Below are 27,640 nucleotides of genomic sequence, written 5' to 3' on the forward strand. Positions count from 1 at the left end.
TCACCGAGTTACATTCCCAGATTTGAGGGGTTTTTTTTTTCTTCTATAAAGAATATGTTTGATGGGTTTCTATCTTATGTATGAATTTAAGTCTCAGAGAGATAAAGTGGCAAAGATGATCCAGCACGAAAGCTATAGCTCTATTGTTCTCTCTAGCCACAGCACTAATTACCCAAGACAGAGCAACATGACCAAGAGATCCAGAGATTCAGCTTTAAGTTCAGTGAGTACAGCATACATAGATGTAGTGAGAGCATTGAGTGGAAATGTTTTGAAAAACACAGGAGATTGTAAAAACCTTCTTACATTTGGCCAGTTGCTTTTTACAATCTGAGGTCCTCAAGGACATTGTTAACTGTATATGTAAAGAATAAATTATAGAATTTTATTTTTAAGGTAATTACAGAAAATCATGATTTTTCTTCCTTTCAAAAATTGTTTATTAAGAATAGTTCTATATTCTTGAACAAGAAAAATAATTAAGTTGTCATTATGAACACTCAATCTGAGAATTTTTTAATTGCTAGTAAATCCTGACAAATTGAGGTTTTGTGGCTTCTGGATTTCAAACAAGAATAATTGTATCTTGTCCACACAGCCCTTCACCTCTGTTTCACCCTGCTAAGATGCTGTATGATGAGTCCTTTCCAAGTTGTCATTAAGTAGTCTTACATTTTTTGTATTATAGAAGTAATAACATTTTACAATATAATTTTATGTAATAAAAATAGAGAAAGAATATAAAAGTCACCTATAGTAATTCTTCTAAGGAGCTATGGAGATCACTCATTGGTAAAGTGATTACTGTACAAGCATGGCAATATTAATTCTCCACACATTTAAAAAGCTCGGCTCAGTGACACACTTCTGTAATCTCAACCTTGGGGTAGAATGAGATCCGTGGAGCTCTCTAGCCATCCGGTTTGCTTAATTGTTGACAATAATTCTCAGTGAGAAATGAGAATTAGAGAGCCAAGTCAACTGGTAGAGAGAGTATGCTCCATACACAAGGCCTTGAGTTCTCTTCATCATTGCATAAAAACAGGCACTTAGTATGCTCTTTTAATCCTAGCACTTAAATAATGGAGACAGGAAGATGAGAAATTCAAAGTCACCCTCGGTAATATTGTGAATTCAAGAGCAATCTAGGCTATATGAGTCTAGAATGTGAGTGAGGAAGACACCCAGTGTCAATCTCAAACATCCACATGCAGCATGTGTGAACCTGCACATGTGCTTGAATGCATACACTCACACACACACACACACACACACACACACACACACAAATTATCGAATAATTTTCTCCACTGGATATTTGATAGAATCTTGTTAGTTTGTGTATATGCATACACCTCAAAACTTTGTTTAGATCAAGACTTCTTGACTTTCACTATCTGGCTTCCATACCAAAAGAACTCGAAGACAATATGCTAAGTGAAATTTACGGGGCATATAATGCCAAATGTTACATGATATTATCCATGGAATTTGACCAAGCTGATCTCAAGAAAACTGAGAGTAAAGAACTGGGATTCAAAGGCTGGAGTAGGGAGAAAGGAGTAGTAAAGAACAAAACACAGTCAAGTTGAAGTTGAATTAAATAAAGCTGTTTATGGTAATAGCATGAAGGAAAAAAATCATACTTATATTTTGCAATCTTTATGTTACCTTTCCCTGGGATGATGTGAACAAATGTCTGTTCACCCCAGATAGTGCATAGAAGATAGACCAAAGTTAAGGACCAAAGCCCAGTTTGACAAACAAAAAGTTTATTAATCTTACAGAGTATTGATATGGGATTAACTAAAAGGATATCAGTGGTAATGATAATCAGTGGTAATACAACAGCTGCTCCGCTGCAAAGTTCCTCCCTGTTGTAGATTGAATCCCAACATCATGGAAGGTGTGAAGTGTTCCCCTTCTGTAACCTCAAATGCCTATGTGCTGGAATCTCACAAGATCAATACGAGCGGGGGGAAGGCAGAAAGGAATAATGGCTTGACTTCTAGGTGAAGGTCTTGTAATCCTCCCCTCACCACCTCCTGTTATGAAGCAGGGTCAAGAGCTCCATTCATATTATCATAAACCTAGCTACCTGAGGCTGTGCTAATCTCTACTATAACATCATAATGGATAAGTAGGTTATGAGCTGGGTAGGGGGGAAGACAATACTGCTCAGCAAATTAGCATATGTTTCAGAAGCTAGATAAACAGGATGCATCAGGCTTTAATAACACAATTTATTTAAATTCTAAGTTGACATTAAACAATGTGTGTACATATTGACAGACCCCATGTTATTTTATACATTTGCTTAAGATTTATGTCTGAGCTGGGCAATGGTGGCACACCCCTTTAATCCCAGCACTTGGGAGGCAGATTTCTGAGTTCGAAGACAGCCTAGTCTACAGAGTGAGTTCCAGGACAGCCAGGGCTACACAAAGAAACCCTGTCTCAAAAAAACAAAACAAAACAAAACAAAAAAAGATTTATGTTTGAACTAAAGTAAAGTAAGAATAAATGCCCAAACATAAAAATAGAGACTGAATGTTTTGCATAAAATCTTAAAATAGTATATTAACAGTCCAGAAAAATAAGGCATATATATATATATATATACACATATTGCCTTATTTATTGCCATATAACATATTGGCGCTATTCTTTCCCACTAAACCCCAAAGAATCTTTAGACTTATCAGGACTAGATTCTAGAAAAGAGTGAATTATTCATCCAGAGACAAAAAGGCCACCAACAGATTGGGATAGGATTTTTACCAATCCTAAATCTGATAGGGGACAAAAATCTAATATATACAAAGAGCTCAAGAAGGTGGACTCCAGAAATTCAAATAACCCCATTAAAAATGGGGTACAGAGCTAAACAAAGAATTCTCAACTGAAGAATAATGAAAGGCTAAGACGCACTTGAAAACATGTTCAACATCCTTACTCATCAGGGAAATGCAAATCAAAACAACCCTGAGATTTCACCTCACAGCAGTCAGAATGGCTAAGATCAAAAATTCGTGTGACAGCAGATGCTGGCGAGGATGTGGAGAAAGAGAAACACTCCTCCATTGCTGGTGGAATTGCAACCTGTACAACCACTCTGGAAGTCAGTCTGGCGGTTCCTCAGAAAATTGGACATAGTACTACTGGAAGATCCAGCAGTACCTCTCCTGGGCATATATGCAGAAGATGTTCCAACTGATAATAAGGACACATGCTCCACTATATCCATAGCAGCCTTATTTATAATAGCCAGAAGCTGGAAAGAACCCAGATGCCCCTCAACAGAGGAATGGATACAGAAAATGTGGTACATCTACACAATGGAGTACTACTCAGCTATTAAAAACAATGAATTTATGAAATTCTTTGGCAAATGGATGTATCCGGAGGATATCATCCTTAATGAGGTAGCCCAATCACAAAAGAAGTCACTTGATATGCACTCACTGATAAGTGGATATTAGCCCAGAAACTTAGAATACCCAAGATACAATTTGAAAAATGCAAGAAAATCAAGAAGAATGAAGACCAAAGTGTGGATACTTCATTCCTCCTTAGAATAGGGAACAAAACACCCATGTAAGGAGTTACAGAAACAATGTTTGGAGCTAAGAGGAAAGGATGGACCATCCAGAAACTACCCACCTGGGGGTCCATCCCATAATCAGCCACTAAACCCAGACACTATTGTATATGCCAGAAAGATTTTGCTGAAAGGACCCTGATATAGCTATCTCGAGTAAGGCTATGCCAGCCTGGCAAATACAGAAGTAGACACTCACAGTCATCTATAGGATGGAACACAGGGCCCCCAGTGGAGGAGCTAGAGAAAGTACCCAAGAACTGAAGGGGTCTGCAACCCTATAGGTGGAACAACAATATGAACTAACCAGTACTCGTGTCTCTAACTGCATATGGTGCAGAAGATGGCCTAGTCAGCCATCATTGGGAAGAGAGGCCCCTTGGTCTACCAAACTTTATAAGCCCCAGTACAGAGGAACACCAGGGCCAAGAAGTGGGAGTGAGTGGGTAGGGGAACAGGGCAGGGGAGAGGGTATAGGGGACTTTCAGGATAGCATTTGAAATGTAAATGAAGAAAATATCAAAAATAAATAAATAAATAAATAAGCGTTGTCATAATAAAGGATATCTCTTTTTCAACCCCAGCCTGGAGGTCAGGATAAAAAGATCAAATGATCAAATGTCAGAATCAAATTAGCAAGAAGGATATGTCATGAGAGCTTATTACAAGCATTCACTGGTCCAAGAAATGCATGATGCAGGTGCCTGTCACAATGTGATCCTTCAGCACAGGCTGGCACAACACTGTTAGAACCTGCCTCTTTATGTCAGATCATAAAGCCCAATCAGGCCACTGTTTCCTGCAATTCTCACTGGGTCAGAGTTTAAGAACTCTAAACCACCCCTAAAAGTTAGTAAAATGTTAGGTATTTTATTTGTTCCAAGGATAGGACCAATGCTGCTTCCTGAGGAGGCTCTTCTTACCTGTCTCGGCATCCCTAGCATAGCAGCTATATATTTTTCACACTCACCCTATATTCCTCTTATTCTTACTGTTATGAATCTCCTCTACAGGCTTTAAAGCAAGCATCTCCTTACTTCTAAGTCTCCATCATTTCGAGATCTCCAGATATTGTATTGTGAAGATCAAAGAATCTCTGAATGAAGAACCCAGACTTAATAGTATATGAAGATGAAGAACATTTATCCTGGGGGAGTGGGGGGAAGCCAGCATGTTGAGGATCAACTATTTAAACAAAGTGATGACCACAAGGGAAGCTCACAAGCCCCTTTTAAAGCCAGTTAGGGTTTTTCCAGCTGTGGTTGGGTCACCTTCACCAGGATTGGTTGAGCTTTTGGAATATTTGTACACTTCTGACTAGTTTATAACTCAAGGGAGGGAGAGAGGGTTACCTTATAAGGCCTTTTTTGTATCTGTTGTAAACTCCTTGCCAGATGTCAGGGCAGTTGCTGATTGGCTGCCCCTTTGATGTTTTGTTTGTTTGGTTGGTTGGTTTTTGTTTTTTTTGTTCCCCCAAGAAGCCTTGGCTATTCTCCTGCAAAATTGAATCTTAAGGCCTAATATGGCCGCCTATTCTACTATGCAGTGAGTTATGTCCTTTCAATAATTTTGTCTAATGCTATTCCTGTCATCTGAAGGCCCAAACACTGCCTTGAAACTCTTGTACTTAATACAACTCATTGCAGGAAGTTAAGTAGCAGCTCCCTTCCTGGATATGCGGCTGTTCTTGTTTTGTTTGGTTCAGCAGTCACTAACAGGTGTTTCTACTTCAGTCTGGTGTGTATGCTTAGCCTACAAATGAATGATTCATTGGATTCTACGGAGGTTGGTTCTATTCCATGTGCCTCTTTGTAAGAGAGATCTTACAGACTTCAGGAACATTCCAGTGAACTGAGCAGCATCAAAGATGAGAAGCAAAAATAGCTGCCATGAGGAAACATGCTGATGTTTCTTTCTCTCTCTTCTCTCTGCTCTCAGGATCAGATGTAGCTGACTTTGATGGCCGGAGCTCACTTTTATACAGGTTCAATCAGAAGACAATGAGTACCCTCAAAGATGTGATCTCCCTGAAGTTCAAGAGCATGCAAGGAGATGGAGTTCTGTTTCATGGAGAAGGACAACGTGGAGACCACATCACTCTGGAACTCCAGAAGGGCAGGCTAGCTCTCTACCTGAACCTGGGTAAGGTCATTTCTATGCATATGTTGTGTATATGACTGTTGAGGATAAAGGTGAAGCTGGGCTATCCTCCTCAATTGCCACTCTCCTTTTTGTGGCAGTCTTTCACTGAATTTGCAGCTTACTGAATTACCCTGGACGACTGACAAACAAACTACAACGATCTTCCCGTCCCTATTTCCCCTTCTGACACCCACCTCATGCTGGAATTTGAAGCATGAGTTGATGCAGCTGGCTTTTTACCTGAGTTCTAGCAGTTGAAACCAAATAACTCATGCTTGTGCTGCATTGTCACTCATTGGATATCTGCTCTTGAAATAAGGAAATGTTGATCTAATGTAGGATAATCTTCATATTTACAGTTACAAAACCCTGCAGATGTTAGCAATAAAAGCACAGGGATAAAGGTTTTAAGTAATTTTAGATAACCCAAACTTGAATTATTTGTGGTTACAATTGGTTTCCTTCTGTCTAATTTTTTATACATAGTTTCAGGGTAGACTGGAGATGTCTCCAAAATGACAGGTTTAGAGATTAGCAAAGAGGCGAATACAGTTCTAAACATCATGGCCTCTTTATCTGTAAGTGTGTGTGTGTGTGTTGTAAGAACATTAGCATACGTAGATGTACATATATATGCACACATGTGTGGAGAATTGAGCAAGACACAAGTATCTTGCTATCTCTGTGTGTAATATTGCCTTGAGACAAAGTCTCTTGCTGACCCAAAATCTTATATTTGGGTCTAGGCTGGGTTGTTAGCAAGCCCTTAAGATCCACCTATTTCTGTCACTGAGTGCTGGGGTTATAGGCACTCATGGCCATGCACATTTATTACTATTACTGTTACTAATGTGTTTATAAAAAGATAAAGAGAGAGGGGGGATATGTCTTAGTGGATGTGTGGCAAAGTATGAGGGAAGGGTGTGCCTTGGTGATCCCTTCCACATGAGGCACCATCAACACAAAGGCATAATATAGAATAGAGTGTATTCAGGGCATGGGGGAGGGGAGTTAAGATGTTAGTAGAGTCAGAGAAAGGCAGAGAGAGAGAGAGAGAGAGAGAGAGAGAGAGAGAGAGAGAGAGAGAGAGAAGAAGAAGAAGAAGAAGAAGAAGAAGAAGAAGAAGAAGAAGAAGAGGAGGAGGAGGAGGAGGAGGAGGAGGAGGAGGAAGAGAAAGGAGAGGAGGAGGAGGAGAGAAGTAGAGGCTGGCCACGAGCATGTGTGTGTGTGTGGGGGGGGGGGGGTAAGTGATGAGAGGACAGAGCAGGAACAGGAAGGCAAGAGCAAGAGCAAGAGAGAGCAGAGAAGGCAAGCAGCTCCTTCTGTAGTGAGTCAGACATACCTGGCTGTTGCCAGGTAACTGTGGTATGGAGCTTAGAAAATGCTAACAATTACCCTTATTAATTATTTTTATTCTAGTAAATGAGTGCTAGGAATTGAAATGCAGGACTGCAAGTGTTCATACTCAGTGACTTTTATATGAAGACACTATAACATACCTGGGAGCATTTTCTCACACATCAAATGGAGTCACAGGAGCACTATCTAAATGATCTATTTCCTTTGTTTCTATGGAAGTAGAACAGCAATTAATTTCAAATATCTCACCTACGTGGTGATACTTACTTTCAATTATTTTTTGGCAGAGATATTATTCTTTGATACAAGACAATATTTCTATGTACAAGAAGCTAGAACATAACATTTTAGTATCTTTTAATCTATATACTTAAAATGTTTAGAACTAACTCTAAAGTAACTTAAAAATTTTTTAACACGCACCTATTATATAGAGCTTCTCATAAGAGCCTACTATGTGCAAAACAACACAAAACAAAAAACCCAACCAACCACGCAAACAAAAACACCTAAATGTCTGGAAAAAAACAATTTATTGTTTTGTTCTTTTTTCTTCTTTTTTAAATTTTTTTTTAAATTTGATACTTTTTTATTTACATTTCAAATGTTAACCCCTTTCCTGGTTTCCCCTCCGGCAAATACCCTCCCCCTGTCCCACTTAGTGAGAGGTACTATGTGCATGTGTTAATGGAAAACTAAGTCCCTGGTCTTTCCTTTGTTAGGCTGACTTGCTCCAGGTAGTTGTGAGCCTGGGAGCTGAATAACAGCTGACTTAGTAAAGAGGATCTTCCTGCCTCTCTGTGGTAGGATGCTTCAGAACTCTGGGTGGACTATTCCCCGGCTTTGCCTCACTGCCAGCAGGTCTACATTCATTATACCATATCTTCTCTTTGAAGAAAGGAAAGGCAAGGCCGGCCCCAAGAAGTAGATGCTGAGTTCCTTAGAGCACAGAGGAAAACCAAATGAGCTCTCCTCTCGAAAAAGGCAAGCAGAAAAGATGGATGTTGAAACAACAACAAAAAGGCCTTTTGTATTTTAAAATTAATGACATTCATTGATTTATTTGTATTGTTGTGGTGTGCTATGGCACAAGGGTCATGGCCTAAAGGTCAGAGGACAGTTTGCAGGGGTAGGGTCTCACTTTTTTGGTATGGTTCCCTAGGATCCAATTCAAGTCATCAGATTCAGTGTCACATGCCTTCAATCCACTGAAGAATCTTTCTGGGCCCCAGAGGGGCTGCTTTGTGTGAGACTCCCTTTTTATTTCCCCTTTAATATGTATTCATATAAAGGAGAAGAAGCACATTGTCCTTAGTATTTATTATATAGTAGGCAAGAAGGAGAAGTATAGTTTAATACAGGTATAAGCTCCAAGATACACAGGGGACATCATAGCAAGCTATATTTTAGTCATCAAGAAGAAAACATGAGAATTTCCATTGTACAGCTTAGCTCCCAACAGCAAACCATGTAGTTCTTTATTATGGTCCTTCCTCAGTGGCAGCTTTCCCAGTAAAAATAAGGAAAAGAAGTAGGAAGAATATAGACATTTCCAAGTTTAATTCACAAAATTGATGCCTCACACATAAGATGAAGATAAACTGTGTGCTGAGGAGATGACTCTTTTTAATTTTCCTGTAATATAACCCTAAGGACCTAAATTTAATTCCCAGACAGCCCCACTCCCCAAAAGCCAGCTGAGGCACTTGCTTTTAATCCTAGAACTGTGCAGGAGACACAAGGATCCCTGGGTCTTGATGGCCATCCTCCCTAGCCTATTTGGTAAGCTCTAAGCCAGTAGGAATCCTTGTTTCTAACAAAAAATCCAAAACAAGGTGGAGAATAATTAAAGAGCAAGACTAGAGATTAACCTCCTACACACACACACAAACAAACATACATGTATATGCACGCAGAATAACAATAAGGAAGATGGCTAAACTAGAGGCACAGCAAACTGCTCTTCAAGTGGCAGCTTGTATTACCTAGTTATGTGTGCTATGAAAGTTTGGGCAAAACTGGTTCTGTGGTGACATTTGCCTTGTCCTACTTTCCAAGTATAGAACACAGACTTTTTTTAAAAGAATTATTAACTGAGTGTGAGATTTTACTCTTCAATCCATGGGATTAGAGTGTCCCACCTGCCAACATTCACAGGATTCCTTTCAATAGCCATGGCAATCTGTCCTCTGTAGAATTACAAAGGTAAGAATCACACAGGCACTTGAAGAATTAAAGGGCAGAAGAGTTGTGTAGCTGGTAACCTGTGGTTAAATACTGAGCAAGTCATCAACAGATCATGTAAGTTACTCATCCTCACAACAGTTCAGGGTTTTTGAACTGAACTGGAATGTTGGGTGATCCCAGCACAAAGAGATGCAGAACAATCAGAATCTTGCCATAGAATATTAGCAGAGCTGGGTATCCTTTGGGAGCCAGGTTCAGAGCTCAGAGGCTAAAGCTATACACTCTTTGACAACTTATCAACATAATGGCAACTTTCTTCAACTCTTAAGAAACCTGTGACCATATATTTTATAGCTCCTTTGAGTTTTAGATATTTTATTAAGTCACCTAATACGTATACATAGAGTCTACATTCAGGTACTTTAATATATACACATATGTATATTTCATTTATGGCATATGACAATCCTAGGCAGTTTTTCCTTTTTGTTTTGTTTTATTGGGAGACAGAGGCTCATGCATTCCAGGCTGGCTTTAACCTTGCTATGTAGCTGAGAAAGACCTGGAACTTCAAGTCCTCCTTCCTCTGTAAGACTCTGGCAAGACTTAACTACTGGAGACCCCCGCCACCACCCACTCCCTGCCCCCAGTGAACAATGCAGAGCAGGGAATCAATGCAAAAGCAAGAGGGATTTTATTGTCCCAGCCTGCTGGGTCATCCTATACATGAAGGAGAGAGAGAACAACCTCTGTGCAGTATGTAGGCCAAGTTTTTGTACAGTTTTCAAAGCAGCAGTAATTAGGCACAATGTGATTGGCAAAACAGTGTGACTTTTAAACTGATTGGTCTTTAGGAATGAAGTGGCAAGGACTTCCCTTGTCTGTAGGTGGCCAATGGTCACAGAATGTGTCTTTGTGCTCTGGGCCTCTGTACTGGCTAGTTTTGTGTCAACTTGACACACCTGGAGTTATCCCAGAGAAAGGAGCTTCAGTTGAGGAAATGCCTCCATGAGATCCAACTGTAAGGCATTTCCTCAATTAGTGATCAAGGGGGAAAGGCCACTTGGGTGGGACTATCTCTGGGCTGGTAGTCTTGGATTCCATAAGAGAGCAGGCTGAGCAAGCCAGGAGAAGCAAGCCTCTGTATCAGCTCCTGCTTCCTGACCTGCTTGAGTTTCAGTCCTGACTTCCTTGGTGATAAAAACAGCAGTATGGAATTGTAACCTGAATAAACCCTTTCCTCCCCAGCTTGCTTTTTGGTCATGATGTTTGTGCAGGAATAGAAACCCTGACTAAGACAGCCTCTAATATCTACAGGTGGCTGATGGTCTGTCTCCACTCCCTGTGGTCTGAGGAATGTAATTAACCCCTCCCTTCCAGAGGGGAGGGCTGCCTATGTTCTCTATGACCTTTCTCTTCCAGGAAGGGAGGGGTCTGGTGGAGTTTTCCAAAGTTTCTGAGCTGACCTCTTCACCTCTTCACCTCCACCTCTGGATCTCTGAGATTTCAGGCACCACACACAATTTATACAGCAGTGGGCATAAAATCCAGGATCTCATGGATATTATGCAAGTACTTTAACAATTGAGCCACACCTCCAGTCTCCATATATGTTATTTCTAATCACATTCTATGATGACTGTTATTTATGTAAGATCCCAGAACTGCACGCCTACAGAACATGGAATCTTACCTAGTGTCCTGACACTATGTCCTATCAAACTATATGTCCTCATCAAACAGTAAAGTACCAACTCTCAGTTGGCCAACATCCATGTGTTAAGTTATGAGGGTGATTGTTCAAGTTGGTCTTAAGGTTTTTTTAGAACTGATTGTGAAGAAAAAATACTGTTATTTTAGACAGTGTGTTCAGGTATGAAATGTTCTTCATAAATTCTTTAATGAAATAAACACATGTCAAATAGGTATTCATTACCTGTTGCTGTGCCAAAATACCTGACCAAAGCATCTTAAGGAAGGAAGGACTTATTACACCTCCCAAGTCAAGGGTACAGTCCATCATGGTAGACATGGTCAAGGGTGTTTATGGCCATCAGTTATATGACATATGCAGTCAGGAAGCAGGGAGAGAACTGAAATGTTCACTCACCTTCTCTTCCCTACACATTCCTGTTTGCCAGCCCATGTATACTTGTTTCCCACATTGAAGTTGGGTCTTCCTATCTCAACCCTGTCTAGAAACTCCCTAGGTGATTCAAGACACTGCAAAGCTGGCTGCAAAAACTAATTTTTCAGTTACCAGCACCTGAGCAGTAAGCTGAACAGTACTGGTCTAAAAGTTGTACTTGTGAGTCCCTGCTTCTAAGATATTTCTACTTATCTTCAAGCTCTGTAATATTAATTAAAATATAGCACCCACTCATAACCTAACCCACATCTCATAAATTCACTATGAGAACACCTCTATATGGTAGGAAAGTCAGAGAAGCTGGACACCAGTATGAAGCAAGGATGGAACAACCCGTGCTGGATTTCCAAAGACAAAGACTTGAGTTTAGTTGCTTTAGGGATACCTAGTGAGTTGGTCTGTTATTTTGAAAAGGCAGCTGGTGCTGGGGAGGGATCAAGCCAGCTGGAATCACTTTCCTTGATTTTAGTGTTCTCACTTGGGTCCTTAGGAGACCACCAGTGAGTTCTGCATGTAATAAAAACCAAAGCCCCATCTTGCCGATCGTGGAAAACCTGTAGAGCTCTGATTTGCCTTGGCATTCTGTATAATACCCCTGCCTTTGAATTTCACCATTTTCTTTCACTACAGTTCTCTGTTCCACAATTCATCCAGCTGAGCCCTTTAAATCCTGTTCTGAATTACTGCTCACAAGCATCAAACTGGCAGGGTTGTATGCAGGCAGTAAGAACACAAAGACAGGGGTGTACCATCCTTTCTCCAGCAGGAAGAGTGGAAAGAATATTAGATTTGGGTTCAGGTGGAACTGAGCGATAGCTGATTTTTTTCATGTTATTGTGTAAGTTACACAGCTTCTATGCAAACTTTTTTTTTTCTGAGTTGTGATCAGGAAATGATTGAAACAATGTATGGTACAGTTTAGAGAGCTATAGCTCAGTGGTTAAGAATACTTCCTTTTCACCCTGATATAGGTGTCTCCCATGAGGCTTTGCCAGTGCCTGGCAAATACAGAAGTGGATGCTCACAGTCATCTATAGGATGGAACACAGGGCCTCCAATGTAGGAGCTAGAGAAAGTACCCAAAACCTGAAGAGATCTGCAACCCTATAGGTGGAACAACATTATGAACTAATCAGTATCCCCTGAACTCGTGTCTCTAGCTGCATATGTAGCAAAAGATGGCCTAGTTGGCCATCATTGGGAAGAGAGGCCTCTTTGTCTAGCAAAGTTTATATGCCCCAGTAAAGTGGAAAGCCAGGGCCAAGAAGTGGGAGTGAGTGGGTAGGGGAGCAGGGTGCAGGGAGGGTATAGGGGACTTTTGGCATAGCATTTGAAATGTAAATGAAGAAAATATCTGATAAAAAATATGTCAATTAAAAAAAAAAAGAAAAGAGAAAAAAAATACTTCCTTTTCTTGGAGAGGACTGGAGTTGGCCAGGGATCCATGTCAGAGCTCTCACAGCTACTTACAATTCTAGCTCCGGGAGATCCTGCGCCTGCTTCTGGCCTTCATGGACTCACACACATCCACATAAAATAAAATAAAATAAAATAAAATAAAATTCTTTAAAAAGACAAAAGCAATATAAGGAGTATTACCATTACCTAATTAAGAAAATTGATAAGGATGGAAACATGATCTTTGGAAAAGTGCTACTCAGAATAAAGGTTTGAGTGCCTGCCTGTTCACCTTTGGAATCCACAAAGAAAGGCTTGATTTGATAGCAAAACTTGTAAACCAGGACTGAGGAGGTAGAAACAGGTAGAATCCTGGAATTCTCTGGCCAGCCAATCCATGCTATCCTTCCCAGGATAAGGGGAAGGAGTGAGAATAAACCTGAAAAATAAAAGCATGAACATTAGTTCTGGAGGGATGACTTAGTGGTTAAGAGTGCAGAGGGAGGACATCCAGATCTCTGTAGCCACTCAGAGAAGCTCCCACAGCCTATAACTCTGCCTTCAGAACATGAGGAGAGGAAGCTGTTGTAGCTTCTTCTGGCTCCCGCATTCAGATGCACACATTCTCAACACATTCTCACATATACAAACACACACACATGCACATATCCACACACACAGATATCCCCCCCACACACACACACAAATATTAAACATAAGTTAATGCTGATGTAGAGATGTCTCAGCAGTTAAAAGCACCTTTGCTTTTACAGAGTAACTGAGTTCAATTCCCAGGAACCACATGGCAGCACACAATCTTGCTTTATAATTCCAGTTCCAAGGTACTCAATATCCTCTTCTAACCCCTAAAGGCACTCACATGATGTACGTAAATAGAGCTGAGCAAAACATTCCTGCATATAAAATGAATTTTAAAAAGCTAAAAGTAGTAAATCTTTTAAAAGTTCAACACCTCCCCCGTTTCCCATATTTATTGCAATAAGGCTTAGAAAGTACTTCTGTCATCTTCAAACTAAATGGTTAAAAAGCTCCATTTAATTAGAAATAAATTCCCTTTTTGTTTCTGTCCTCAAAACCAGCTTCTTCTTCCCTATGTCATTTGTATTATTCTCAGATGTTCATAAGAAGTTTTATCTTGTCTTAATACATTGAAATTCTGTTAAGATAGGGTAACTAAACACCAAAAGCAACTGAGATAAAACTAGAAACAGGTGTCCTGAGATAAAAACGTTGGTAGTGTGCTGAGAATTGTATTTTCTATGGTTTCCATGACAACAGTCTAGATTTCTAGGGGAGCTTTCATTAGATGATTGTTATTCTTTCTTCATCAATATAATTGTGAGCTACTGATCCTCAAATAGCAGAGTTTTGTTTTCGACATTTTTTAGTCAAACCACTTTTCACTACCTTTCATATAAGATGATTGAGTTTTACTGAAAAGTAACTAAAAAAAAGGAGTGAATAGAATGTACTTATATGTTCCTCTTCTGGAGACAATTAGGAAATATATGGCCTGCTGTGATGGCATAGTGGGTAAAGGTGCTTTCTGCCAAGGCTTAAAACCTGAACTTTATGCCAGAGCCACAGGAGGTGGCAAAAGAGAACATGCACACTCACACCATCCCACATAATAAATGAATATGTCTAATAAAATGGAATCTGTGAGTATGGACATAACTCAGTGTTAGATCATATTAAGAGCTCACCCATCATGTTCAAGACATTGAATTCATACTCGAAGCCAACACTGAAACACATGAAACTCCTTGTAATTTAGCTGGCATGTAGTATTTCACATAGGATAGACATAATTTAGTAATGCTCTTTCTGGCTATTAAAATAGGTATTCTAACTCTTAATTGTAGAAGAAAAGAACATTTATTTGGATTTTATGGTTGATTTTTGTGCTTTATGGGTTTATTTTATTTATTGGTGTTTTTGCTTAGCTGTGTTTAGTATGCGTTTGCCTATTTCTATTCTACTTGTATAAACCATAAATTAAGAAGTATAAGTTATTAGTTGTTTTATTTATTGGCTGTCACTTTTAATTCCATCTGAAATATAGCTTTCACTCATAAATATTTTAAAATATTATGAGAACTTCATAAATGCCACTTTAACATCTGTCATATATTTTTGTTGACTTTATATGTATGTTTAATCTTTATCCAAACAACTGAATGCTATGTCCATTTATAAAATCATTAGCCCTTTTTTCAGCAGATTACTAATTTATTGTTATAGAATACATTTCCACAGAGTAGATGACTATGGCCAGGATGTAAAGGTCCCTGTCCTCACTTGGACTTAGCCTTGTAGCTAGCTTTGTCTATAATTTGGGGAGCCTGTTTTCCTAAGATGCCCATATGAGATAGTGCACTAACAGGAGACAGACAGCACAAATTGCCTATCTTCCTGAATAAAGCAAGAAAGATCTGGGTTTCTAAATACAAATGAATTAATTGTAAAAGAGGCTGGGGTATTTCCTTTGATCTCAAAGCAGGGATGGGCTGTTACAGGAAGAGAAATTATAGTGATTCCTTTTTGTTTTCCTGTTTTTCATAAGTACACATGTTAGACATGTTTGAATGCAGAGTCTTTCCTTTGCATGTATGTAGGCATACATACTTGTGGATGGATGTGCATCTGTATGCTCCTGCAAATGAAGGCTCACCATTGATATTGGAAATCATCACCCATAGCTCTTCTTCCTTGTTTATCAAGAATGGGTCTCTCTGCCAAACCCAGAGTTCAGGGAGATGGGGAGTTTTGTGAGGCAGTTTGCACTTGAATCAACAGTCTTCACTGTCCAGGGCTGGGATTACAGTGGGCCACCATACCCAACAGGCATTTATTCGGGTTTCTAGAGATCTGAAGTCTAATCCTGGAGCTTGCACAGCAAGCACTTAGACTGAAGAGCCATCTCCCCAGCCCTCACATAACGAAGAACAGAAAAAAACTTCACTATTGAAGTAAATAAAACAGAAAAAGCAAAATTCAAAAAATTATAGAACAGGAAAATACCCTCAAAGTTTATACTGCAGAAGTTTGACTAAACCAAAATTGTTGTCAAAACAAGCGGTCAAAAGTCAGAGAATATGGCTTACAAAAATGAAATAAAAATGAAGAGATTGTTCAACTCTTCCCACAACAAAAGAAATACACAGTAAGTGGCTTAGGAATGTGGCTCAATGGGTCAAGTGTTTGCCACTTATGTGTGAGAATCTAAATTTAGATCCCCAGCACTTGACTAAATCCAGACTATCGACAACTTTTTATAAGTTTTTACTGCAGGTTGAGAGACAGAGATAAGAGAGAATCTGCAGAGGCTCATAGGCTGGTTATTCAGGGATATTCAGGGGCAACCAAAATACTCTGTGTAAAGCAAAATCGAAGGTGAAGACTGACATTCAAGGCTGTCTTGGGCCTCCTAAGGTGCATTGTGGTACACACACACACACTTAAAGAAATGTGTGTTAAAAGTTGGCATAACTTTTAAAGAAGCTGAACTAGTAGCAAATGTCAAATCTTATGTTGTTGCTAACCTAACCATCCTTCTGTGTTAATAAACTAGAGCAATCTCATATAGTCCTGGAGGATGTTGCTAGCCTTGTCCGTCAGCTCTCCTCTGCTAAGGACCCTTCCACTGTTCCAGCCACCCTTCCCCCTGGGTACCAGTTCCTCCATGTTGGGTGGACACTACCTCTTCCTGTGCACTTAGCCTCTTGTCTGTATTTATGTGGTCATCTTTCCTAACTACTATTACTGAAAGATACCACTATTAAAGCTCCAGAAGAGAGAGCGCCACACCTCCCCTCCATATCTTCTCTCTATATGATTCTGATGAGTACAGCTAGATTACAATGTACTGCAGAAGAAAGGAAGGAAGAAGATAAGGGGACATTTAGGAAGGCATTTGCATAATCTGACAATGCTGAGAATTCAAAATTTGTGGAATAAACAAATAATAAATAAACAAAATAGAAGCAGGCATTAATTCATGAGCCTTGTTTTTCAAGTATGCTAAGTGTAAAGTCCTCATTTCAACTCCTGCTGGAAGGCAGTCATTCTTATTCAGTGAGACATACTGAAGGTCAGAGTGAACAGCCTACAGGAAGATTAGCTATACCTGACCCCTGAAGGTTATACAGTGTCACCTGTGCCCAGGTGTGTGTGTTTGTGTATTTGTGTGTTTGTGTGTATGTGAGGGGAGTGTAAATGTGCATGCACACATATTGTGTGTGCCAATATCTAACTCTTGCTATCAGGCTTGGCAGCCAACACCTTTATACACTGAAACATCATTTGGACCTCTGATACATTAAAGCTAGTTTAAGAAAATTGTTTCTGTCCCTACTCTATGCAGAAATTAGCTGAAGATTTAAAAATATATGATATCAGTAATGACAGTCTCTTTTAACATTGAGACAAAATCTGTGTGGTAGTGACAGCCATTACTTTTTGGTGGAGGGACTCAGATCATACAGTAGGCACTCAACAGTTTGGTTTTTTTGTTTGGTTGTTTTTCGTTTTTTGTTTTTTGTTTTTCTGTTCCTGTGTGCATAGACACACTCTTTATAATCACTGGCTTGCTCCAAAGTTGGGTCAAGGTCTGCTTTCTTCCTTCATAATCCTCAAAAATCGTGTGTATGTGTGTGTGTGTTTGTGTTTGTGTGTGTACTTTTTTTGTTTGTTTGTTTTTTTAAAACATGGAAACTTCTCTTTCAATCTTACTCCTGTGACCAATACTAGAAACATTGCTGTCACTGTGCAATTGCTGGTATTCTGGAAACCTGGGACATATTATATTTTCTGTCAGGAAGTGGAGTCCAGAACTGGGTTCTGGAATCAGAGGGAAAGCCTGTGCATGACTTCTGGTAAGTGCCCAGTAGTCTGCAAGGTAGAGAGACAGCTTGAGCAAGGTTTGTTTTAGGAAACCTCAAGTAACCAGCAATCAGTGCTGTTGATGTGTAAAATTCAATGCTGCTGTAGCTAAGACTCCATTCTTTCTTCCTCCCTCTGCAGATGACAGCAAAGCTCGGCTCAGCAGCACTGTGCCCTTGGTCATCCTGGGTAGCCTTCTGGATGACCAGCACTGGCATTCAGTTCTCCTGGAGCGTGTGGGCAAGCAGGCAAACTTCACTGTGGACATGAACACTCAGCACTTCCGGACCAAGGGTGACACAGATTCTCTGGACATTGACTATGAGGTAAGTCAGTCCTCCCACAGGTTCCCAAGAATGGGAGGGAAGTCAGTATATAGAGTGTTTAAGCCCCTCCATGTGGGCTAGGCTACAAGGGAGGAGTCTCCCAGGAAGATCTGCACTGCCATCTGGAAATGCCTTGGTCAAGCTTTGTTTCCCTGATAAGGAAGGTATCAAAGGTATAAGCTAAAAATCAATACTTCTTTTTTACTCTGTGTGTGTGTATGTGTGTATATCCTAGTATCATTTTTGTTGCTCTAATAAAAATAACAAAAAACAAAAAACTGGCAACAAGTGGTTTGTTTGGCTTTTATGATTAAAATCCATCATTTCAGAGAAGTCAAGACAAGAACTCAAATCCTAGCCAGTCACATTGTACCCACAGTGAAGATAAAAGAAAATGAATGCATTTTTTTCTCCCTTGTTTATTCTCTAGCAGCTTTCTTCACATTATGCAGTCCAGGGCACAACCCATGTGATTGCACAGACCACATTCAGAGTGACTCTCCCTACCTCAATCAGCAATCATAGTCTTCTACAGACCAGATAGAGTTCAGTCTAAAAAAGACTCAATTGACTCTCTTCCCAAGTGATTCTAAGTTGTAGCAAGTGGACATTTAAAGCTAACCATAAAAATGTGCATGTTTCTTTAAGTGTGTACAAATATGTGGGGTGTGTGTGTGTGTGTGTGTGTGATCGTGTGTGCACACATCTGGATATATATAACCTCCCAGTGTTATTGTTTCTTGGTTACATATGACTATTCATTCTTGAACAATATCAATTAGTTGTACTAATAAAAGATACAGAAAGTATCAAGAGAATCTCAGCCTGAACTAGCAGGATGGCTCATCCAGTAAAGGGATATGCTACCAAGGCTGATGACTTGAGTTTGATTCCCCTGAGTCACGTACTAGTCTTTTGGGGTCGGGGCAGGCGGAGACAGGACATTTTGTTCACAGAAAGAGGTACATGATTTCCAGCAGAAAACTCCACTATATCTTGAAAGAAGGATCCAGATATCCTGATCAGAAGCTGTCTTAGTTAGGGTTTTACTGCTGTGAACAGATACGATGACCAACGCAACTCTTATAATGGCAACATTTAATTGGGGCTGGCTTACAGGTTCAGAAGTTCAGTCCATTATCATCAAAGCAGGAGCATGGCCATATCCAGGGAAGCATAGTGCAGGAGGACCTGAGAGTTCTACATCTTTTTCTGAAGATCACTACGTCTTCTAGGCAGCTAGGAGGAAGGTCTTAATGCAGATACCCACAATGACACACCTACTCCGAAAGGCTACACCTCCTAATAGTACATCAAGAGACCATGTTTACCGACTTGTTCCTTGTGCCTTACTCAGACAGGTTTCTTATATATGTCAGGTCCAGGGCCACCACCCCATGAGGGACATCACTTACTGTGAGATGGGATTTCTCACATCAATCATCAATCAAGGGAATGCAATACAAGCTTCTCCACAAGCCAATTTTGTAGGAAAATTTTCAATTAAGGATCACTCTGCCCCAGTGACCATAGTTTATATTAACTTGACATAAAACCAGCCAGAGCATAGGGATTCTTAGGTTAATTGAGCTGGGAACACAGCCCTGTGAATGTCACTAATACTAATATAAGATACTGGACTGTATTAAAAGGGGAATGTGAGCTGAATACAATCACTCATCACTCTGTTTCTGTTTCTTGGTTGTGGGTGCCATGTGACTATGGAGCTACCTCATGCTCATATTACTGGGAATTCCCTTCCATGATATATTGTATCCCTGAATGGTGAGCAGAAAAAAAAAATCCTTCCTTCATTAAATTGCTTTATCAGGGTGTTTTATGAGCAAAAGAAACTAACCTATAAGTGATTGGTAGACAGTGACTAGGAAACGTTTGAACACAATTTAAGACCCTGGTAGGATAGGGGAATAAAATTAAGGAGAAAGAAATAATGGAAAATTAGTAACAGGCAAGTTTTCCTCTTTCAGTCTTCATCATAAGCCTTAAGAAAGGTCTTTTCCTTTGATGCCAACTTCTGTTCAGTATTGTAGATAATATATGTCATTCAGTAACTTCAAAAGACACATTGACATATTTTAACTCAAAGTGCAAAATACCAGGTAGGTATTTTTGAATTGCTGACTCTGGAAAAATCTTCAAATACCCATAAATTTCCCGTGACAACTTGTTTAATTGAGTAAAGAAACAAAAGAGATCACAGTAAAGTAGGTTTACTTCAAAGCACAGTGACATCTTTATGAATGTGAAGACAACACCCAACAAATGGAAGAGAACCTGTAGAGACCATATCCAGTGGATAGGCATGGCCTCCGGTTGAGTGATGGGGTTACCCGCCCACCTCAAAAATATTAATCCAGAATTTTTCCTGTCAAAAGGAAATGTAGTGAGAGAATGGAGCAGAGACTGAAGGAAAGGCCATCCAGAGACTGCCCCACCTAGGGATCCATCCTATCTGCAATCACAGAACCAAGACACTATAGCTGATGCCAAGAAGCTCTTACTGACAGGAACCTGGTATAGCCAGCTGTACGCTGAGGGAGGCTCTGCTAGAACCTCACAAATACAAATGCAGATGTACACAGCCAAACATTGGACTGAGTGTGGGGGCTCCAATGGAAAAGTTAGGGCAAGGACTGGAGGAGCTGAAGGGGTTTACAACTTCATAGGAAGAACAGCAATATCAATCAACCAGAACACACCCCCCCCCTCCATTTCAGGGCTTTCTAGCTCTCTAACTGTACTGAAATGCTGATGATAACTTCTAAAATGTCCTAAAATCTTTTTTTGCTCTTTCTGAGGGTGAAAGACTGCTGGCTTAGGTGATTAACACCTGTAGCCTAACGGGAGAGGATTAAGCAATGTGGCCTTTGTTCTATCTCAGCAGGAATTGCTGGGCTCTAACTTTCTGCCTGCTAGTCAGAAGTCCCAAGAAGAAAATGGGACACTTGTAGAGTTTATTACTAAGTTGTAAAAAGTTTCCTATGAAAGCTATTTAAGAGGAAAGGCAAAAGGATCCTAAGTGGGAAAAGGGAAAAGATTTCTACTCTAAGTTGGGGAAAGCAAAAAATTCTTCCCTCTCTTCTTTGTCTTCAGTATTTATACATCTTTCAGAATACACCATCTCATGTTAAAAAGTTCACCACAAGTTCAAACAAACAAAAAAAATGAAATCATAAATTGCTCCACTATGTTCATAGCAGCCTTATTTATATTAGCCAGAAGCTGGAAATGGTACATTTACACAATGGAGTACTACTCAGCTATTAAAAAGAATGAATTCATGAAATTCCTAGGCAAATAGTTGGACCTGGAGGGCATCATCCTGAGAGAGGTAACCCAATCACAAAAGAATTCAAATGAAATGTACTCACTGATAAGTGGATATTAACCCAGAAACTTAGTATAGCGAGATATAAGGTATAATATGTAAAACATATGAAACTGAAGAAGAACGAAGACCAAAGTGTGGACACTTTGCTCATTCTTAGAATTGGAAACAATCACCCATGGAAGGAGTTACAGAGACAAAGTTTGGAGCTGAGACAAAAGGATGGTCCATCTAGAGACTGCCATATCCAGGGATCCATCCCATAATTAGCCTCCAAGCGATGACACCATTGCATACACTAGCAAGCCTTTGTTGCAAGGACGGTGATATAGCTGTCCCTTGTGAGACTAGCAAACACAGAAGTGGATGCTCACAGTCAACTATTGGATGGATCACAGGGACCCCAATGGAGGAGCTAGAGAAAGTATCCAAAAGAGCTAAAGAAATCTGCAACCCTATCGGAGAAACAACAATATGAACTAACCAGTACCCCAGAGCTCTTGACTCTAGCTGCATATGTATCAAAAGATGACCTAGTCGGCCACCACTGAAAAGAGAGGCCCATTGGTCAGGCAAACGTTATATGCCCCAGTACAGGGGAACGCCAGGGCCAAAAAATGGGAATGGGTGGGTAGGGGAGTGGGGGGGGGCACTTTTGGGATAGCATTGGAAATGTAATTGAAGAAAATACGTAATAAAAAAAAAAAGAAAAAAAAAGAAGTTTGCAACAGAGAATGTTTACATGCATATCCATTAGGAATAATTATCTGGCTAACATTCATCACCTGTCTCAGCTCCACAGGTTCGCTGAAGGATTAAGACCATAACTAAGTTATGTAGTGAAGTTTTGTATAGATAAACCAAGTCAATATTTTCTCTTCTCTCTGAGCACCTATAATAAGTCATTAGTTCCCTCTTTATGACCTTTGGTTAGTTGTTTTACAACCTCCTTGAATTTGCTCTGAGTAAGAGAAAGTCTGGTTACTATCTAAGATACTTGGTGATACTTGGGAGACTGGCAGAGTTCTCATTGAAGTTTTGACTATCAGAAAAGGACCTAATAGCAGTCCCGCTACAAAAGAGCTTAATAATTAGAAATAAAATGTTAAGAATTCTTATAGCATCATCATTAAGACTTAAGTCATTTATTTGTCTATATAGCATCACTACAAGACAGTACATCTTCTTGGGTCTGCAGAGATCTACCCCAAAGGGGTGTGTTATTACTTAGTGATTGTTATATATGTTTGATAATAATAAGAAAAGCATATTAATAGCAGGAATCTTTCCTAAGATGAATCCCTTACAGCCTTGCTTAATAAAACACACCTGTCACAGATTGTATAATAATCCAAAGCAGACGATTTCAGGATGACCACCTACTAGTTATTAGCTTGTCCCATTATGGCTTCTGAAATTTTTGGTCCTTTTGGTTTTGTATTTTGTATTTGAATATTATAAATATGAAATGGTATAAAATATTACCTCAAGGACTTGTATGTATTAATATAATCCCAGAACTGGAAAGGCATGGAAGAGATGATCTCTGGGCTTACTGGAAAACCATCCTAGCTTAATAAATAAACACCAGGCTCAGTGACTCTATCACTAGAAACTAAAATAAATAAATAAAAATAAAATAAAATAAAATAATGAACTGAATGGTTGCTATCTCACCAGGGTCAGGAGGTAAATGCCAAGCCTGATGATCTGCATTTAGCCCCTGATCCCTACATGGTATATAGCAAGAGCCATCTCTCTCAACTATTCCCCAGCTTCCACATGTGCTCCATGGCAGAAATATATCTCCCCCACCCTAACTAACTCTCTAAATATTAAATAAATGTGTTAAAATAAATCAATAATCCAGGAGGAGAGCATTCAGTGTGAAGCTCTGGCCATCATATGATTGTTCACACACATGCTTGAGTATTCACATGCACACATGAATATGTCATGCAAAAGAAACATCTTTGGTTTTTTTTTGTTTGTTTGTTTGTTTGTTTTTTTTCACTTTACATCCTGCTCAGTGTGTCCCTCTCCATGACTCCTCTGACAATACTTCCCCCATCACCCCCTCCCATTCTCCTCTGAGCTGGTGGGCACTCCTCTGGGTATATCCTATCCCAGCACATCAAGTCTCTGTGAAGCTAGGTGCATCCTCTCCTACTAAGGCCAGACAGGCAGCCTAGCTAGAAGAGCATATTCCACATACAGGCAATAGCTTTTGGGATGACCCCTGCTTGAGTTGTTCAGGAACCACATGAAGACTGAGCCGTACACCTGCTACATACACAACAGACATATGTTAATATGTATTAAATATTTTTAAAATGGCATTAAGCATGATAGAAGGTCTTTTAATATTAACATTATACTGAGAAAGCCCATCCCTCCTCCCCTTTATTGTTTTTTTCAGTGCAGGAGGTTGAGTTGAGGGACTCGTGCATGTGAGGCAAGTGTCCAACCACTCAGCTTCTGCCCCAAACAAGGCTGGTTTGGGCGGTTCCCTGTGGCAGGCTTGCTTGAGATCTTTCAGCTCTCCCTAAAAAGCAGCTAAAGTCACAGCACAGCACTGAGCCACCAAGCCTGAATTTATTGATTTTTATCAGCATTCACAGAAGCAACTTACAATATATTTTCTTGTTTTATTCAATTTTCTGCTAGAATGTTGATAGCATACTTAATTAGCCTTCCATTTCTAATGGAGGTGGCTAATCAGACATTTTGAATACTGGGTGAATTACTGCAGTCATCAGTGAAATAACAGAAAATTAGCCAGTCTGTCTCAGACAGACACAGAGCCTGGGGCAAGAGTACAAATGGAGAGCCACATGTCCTAATCTAAATATTTAAAGAGTTACAAATCAAGCAAATTCAATGAAATGTATTCAACTTTACTGGCATGATCAAATTACCTCAAAGTCACATTATACCATGTCCAGGTCTGTCCATTCTGTATACAGTTCCCTCTTATCCTCAGAAGAACAGGCAGGAAGAGATTTCCATAGTGACATCACATTTACTAATTAAAAGACTCACATGATTGGAACACAGGGTGCAAAACAGTAGTGACACATTTGTGATCTTTTCACCTGGCCCATGAGCATTGTTCCTAGCAAGCAGGATGTGGTCTCTGGATTCACAGATAAATGCTGTGTCCACAGCAGGGACTCCTATCTTCTCAGCAGATGGAAAACACTGAAACAAAGACTTTCATCCAGTTTTTTTTCTAGAGAAATAAAATGTATACAATTTGACCAATTGGTCAAAGATCTTAGAGATATTGGAACACCCAAACATTTATGTTAGACCAATTTGTGGCTGGTTTGCCCACTGTGGTCTCAGTTTGTGAAAGATAACCATTTATTCATTTAGCAGGAGGAGCCACAGGCATTCCTCATGCTCCATCCTCAAGTGTAAGACCTGGTCACACATGGGAAACCATGTGGTAACCTGTGGGAAAGCTGAAGTGGTCAATTTGTACTACTGAGACCCCACTGGCAGCATCTGTTACTCTCTGCTTTGCCTTCTGTTTTTTCTCTGCAAGGTCTGTAGCAAGCTCTGAAAGAGCATGGTTCTGATCATTGTCTGTGTCTAGAGAAATGTGGCAAATTGTCAGGTCAGGCTGATATACTTATAGCATACAGGGTCTATGGAATTTTGAGTTTTCTTAAAGATAGAACTTAGCTGAGGAAATGGCTCAGTCAATAGATCATTCAAGTATGAGAATTTTATGTCAAAAGTGTTAGATGAGTTATGCCCAGTTCTCAGGAACCCCAGAACAATGCCAGGAATTATGAGTCCCATGCAAGAACAAAGAGGGTCTCTATTATATGAGTCTGACTCGGATCATAAGCCTTTACCACTCTCTAGGATAGGAATGCGATGCTCACATCCAGGGCTTCCTTGGATTTGCATTGATTTCAAAGGCCTGCAACCTCCACTCTGTGGCCATGGACACTTAACACCTACACTGTGAGCCCCAAATAACCAAAAAACTTGCTGCCTTGTTATCCAATCTTGCTGAATTAGCAAGTTTCAGGATATAGGAGAGACCCTGTATGTATTGATTACTTGCTATTGCTGTGATATTACACTACCACCACACCATGTGGGCAACATTTTTGAGTTTGGTTTTTGTTTTGTTTTGTTTTGTTTTGTTTTTTGGTTATTTGGGGCTCACAGTGTAGGTGTTAAGTGTCCATGGCCACAGAGTGGAGGTTGCATGCCTTTGAAATCAATGCAAATCAATGCTTAAAATATATATATATATATATATATATATATATATATATATATATTTCCTCAGAAAATTTAGATTACTGGCTTCATTTCTAATGACAGAAAGTCATCAAGCATGACTGAATTCCAGGCATATAGCTTGGGCTCTCCTTAATGAGGTTTCATGTGACCCAGAGGATAGATGGCTCAGTTAGAAAAGTGTTGGGCTTTTTAAAATGAGAATCTGCACTCCATGCTCAGCACATTGTTCTAGTTTGCATTCTCTGCTGTGATAATGACCAAAGCCCATCGAGGAGGAAAGGGTTTATTTACTTCCTCTCATTCTTCCAGGCAGATGTCAATCACTGAAGAAAGCCAAGTGAGGCACTCCAGCACAGTCTCTGGAAGAGCACTGCTTGCTGGCTTGTTTCCTATGGCTTCATCAGCCTGCCTTCCTCACTAGCCCAGGACCCCTTACCTGTGGGTGGCATTGCTCACAGTAGCCTGTCCCATTACAAACCAGTCATTAATTAAGAAAATGTCCCCAAGGACTTCATATAGCCATTTGATGGAGGTATTTCCCCAATTTAGGTTCTTCCTAGATGACATTATGTGAAGTTGACAAAATAAACAAATAAAATAAGGAACACATTGATGGAAGTCTGGTGTGTTGGCAGGCATTCACACATCAGTCCTGGTGAGAAAATTACAGATGGATTTGTCTCACTTGCCAGCCGGCCTCAAATCCAGAGGAGAGATATTGTCTTGTTAAGTACAGTAGGTTATATACTCTGGGCTGATCTTTGACAAGTATCCATACATGTGCATGTGCATACTCAAACATTTAGAACCAAATTGATGTGAAATATTTTATTAGGTTTTTATTCATTATTCTGTGTACAAGTCTGCTGGTATGTGCATGTTATGGATCATCTATGGAAGTCAGAGGTCAGCTTGCAGCAGTCTATGCTTTTCTTCCAGTATTTGAATTCTAGGGATCAATTCATACTGTCAAGCTTTTTGGTAAGTGTTTTTATATCCTTATCTATCTCACCAACTCACAAATCAATATGTAAAAATAAAGAGAATTTATCAAAAAATTAAGAGCACTGGTCTTGTTGTATAGTTCTACAAATTCATAAACTTTGACTGTTGGCCATGGAATTTCCATAGAGCTAGGAGACATCCAGTTTGGTTACATTTCAGAGGAGAATAAAAAAGAAGTCAAGAACTCACATCTATTGTTGGAGAATTCCCATCACCAAGTTGACTACCAAAGCAAAGGCAAAACAAAATAGTAACATATTTTGAGAGACTTTAACATTGGAAACTTCGGAATCAGCATTTAAATTGAGCTAGAGAAAAATTTAGTAAAAGAGTGAGGAACCTCTTGGAAGCAGCATCAAAGATCAGAAAAAAGGAGATAGCTATGAGAGAAAAGCATGGTAATAAGGTCAAAGGAAAGAGAAGCAAGTTGTAGAGCTTCACACATTTAACATGAAAGAGGGTATTTTCCTGGAATTCTTCTGGCTACAGCCTGTGACACCAGAAATCCCATCAGATTCCTGGAGAGAAGATATTGGCCAATGCAAACTGTGTGTAGAATATGCAGTCTCTCTGGTTTCATTTGAGCCTAAGATCAAAGAAAGGAAAACTGTAATTGTCAGGACAAGCAAGTGACAAGACAACAATATCTAAAAGCCCAAGGCCAAAGCAGAATGAGAAAGAAATTGCTTATCATATATGTTGATCCAAGTCAACAAGTGTTGTTTTGATCTATGCTTGAATCACATACTCAGAATTGAGGAGGCTGTAGAGGTACCTCATTTCATAAAGTGTATGCTACACAAACATAATCGCTTGAATTTTATTTCCCAACCCCATGGAAAATGTCAAATGGGCATAGTGGCTTGTGTTCCACCACTGGGGAGATGGAAATGAAAAGATCCTGAGAGCTCCTAGGCTACGCAGTCTGGGCAAATTAGTAAGCACTGGGTTCA

At 39.8% G+C, this 27,640-nt stretch overlaps 1 protein-coding gene across 4 annotated transcripts in view; it reads left to right on the top strand.

The window, feature by feature from the left end:
• The window catches only part of Cntnap5a (contactin associated protein-like 5A), a 902,587-nt gene that overhangs the window by 398,932 nt on the left and 476,015 nt on the right, over positions 1 to 27,640 (top strand). For all 4 annotated transcript variants that reach the window (NM_001371013.1, NM_001077425.2, XM_006529775.4 and 1 more), the window contains 2 exons: positions 5,540 to 5,743; positions 17,883 to 18,067. In NM_001371013.1, coding sequence (NP_001357942.1) covers positions 5,540 to 5,743; positions 17,883 to 18,067 — 389 coding nt within the window. The remainder of the gene's footprint in view (positions 1 to 5,539; positions 5,744 to 17,882; positions 18,068 to 27,640) is intronic.

The sequence above is a fragment of the Mus musculus genome, chromosome 1 (genome assembly GCF_000001635.26).
Source record: "Mus musculus strain C57BL/6J chromosome 1, GRCm38.p6 C57BL/6J".
NCBI classification, from domain to species: Eukaryota; Metazoa; Chordata; class Mammalia; order Rodentia; family Muridae; genus Mus; species Mus musculus.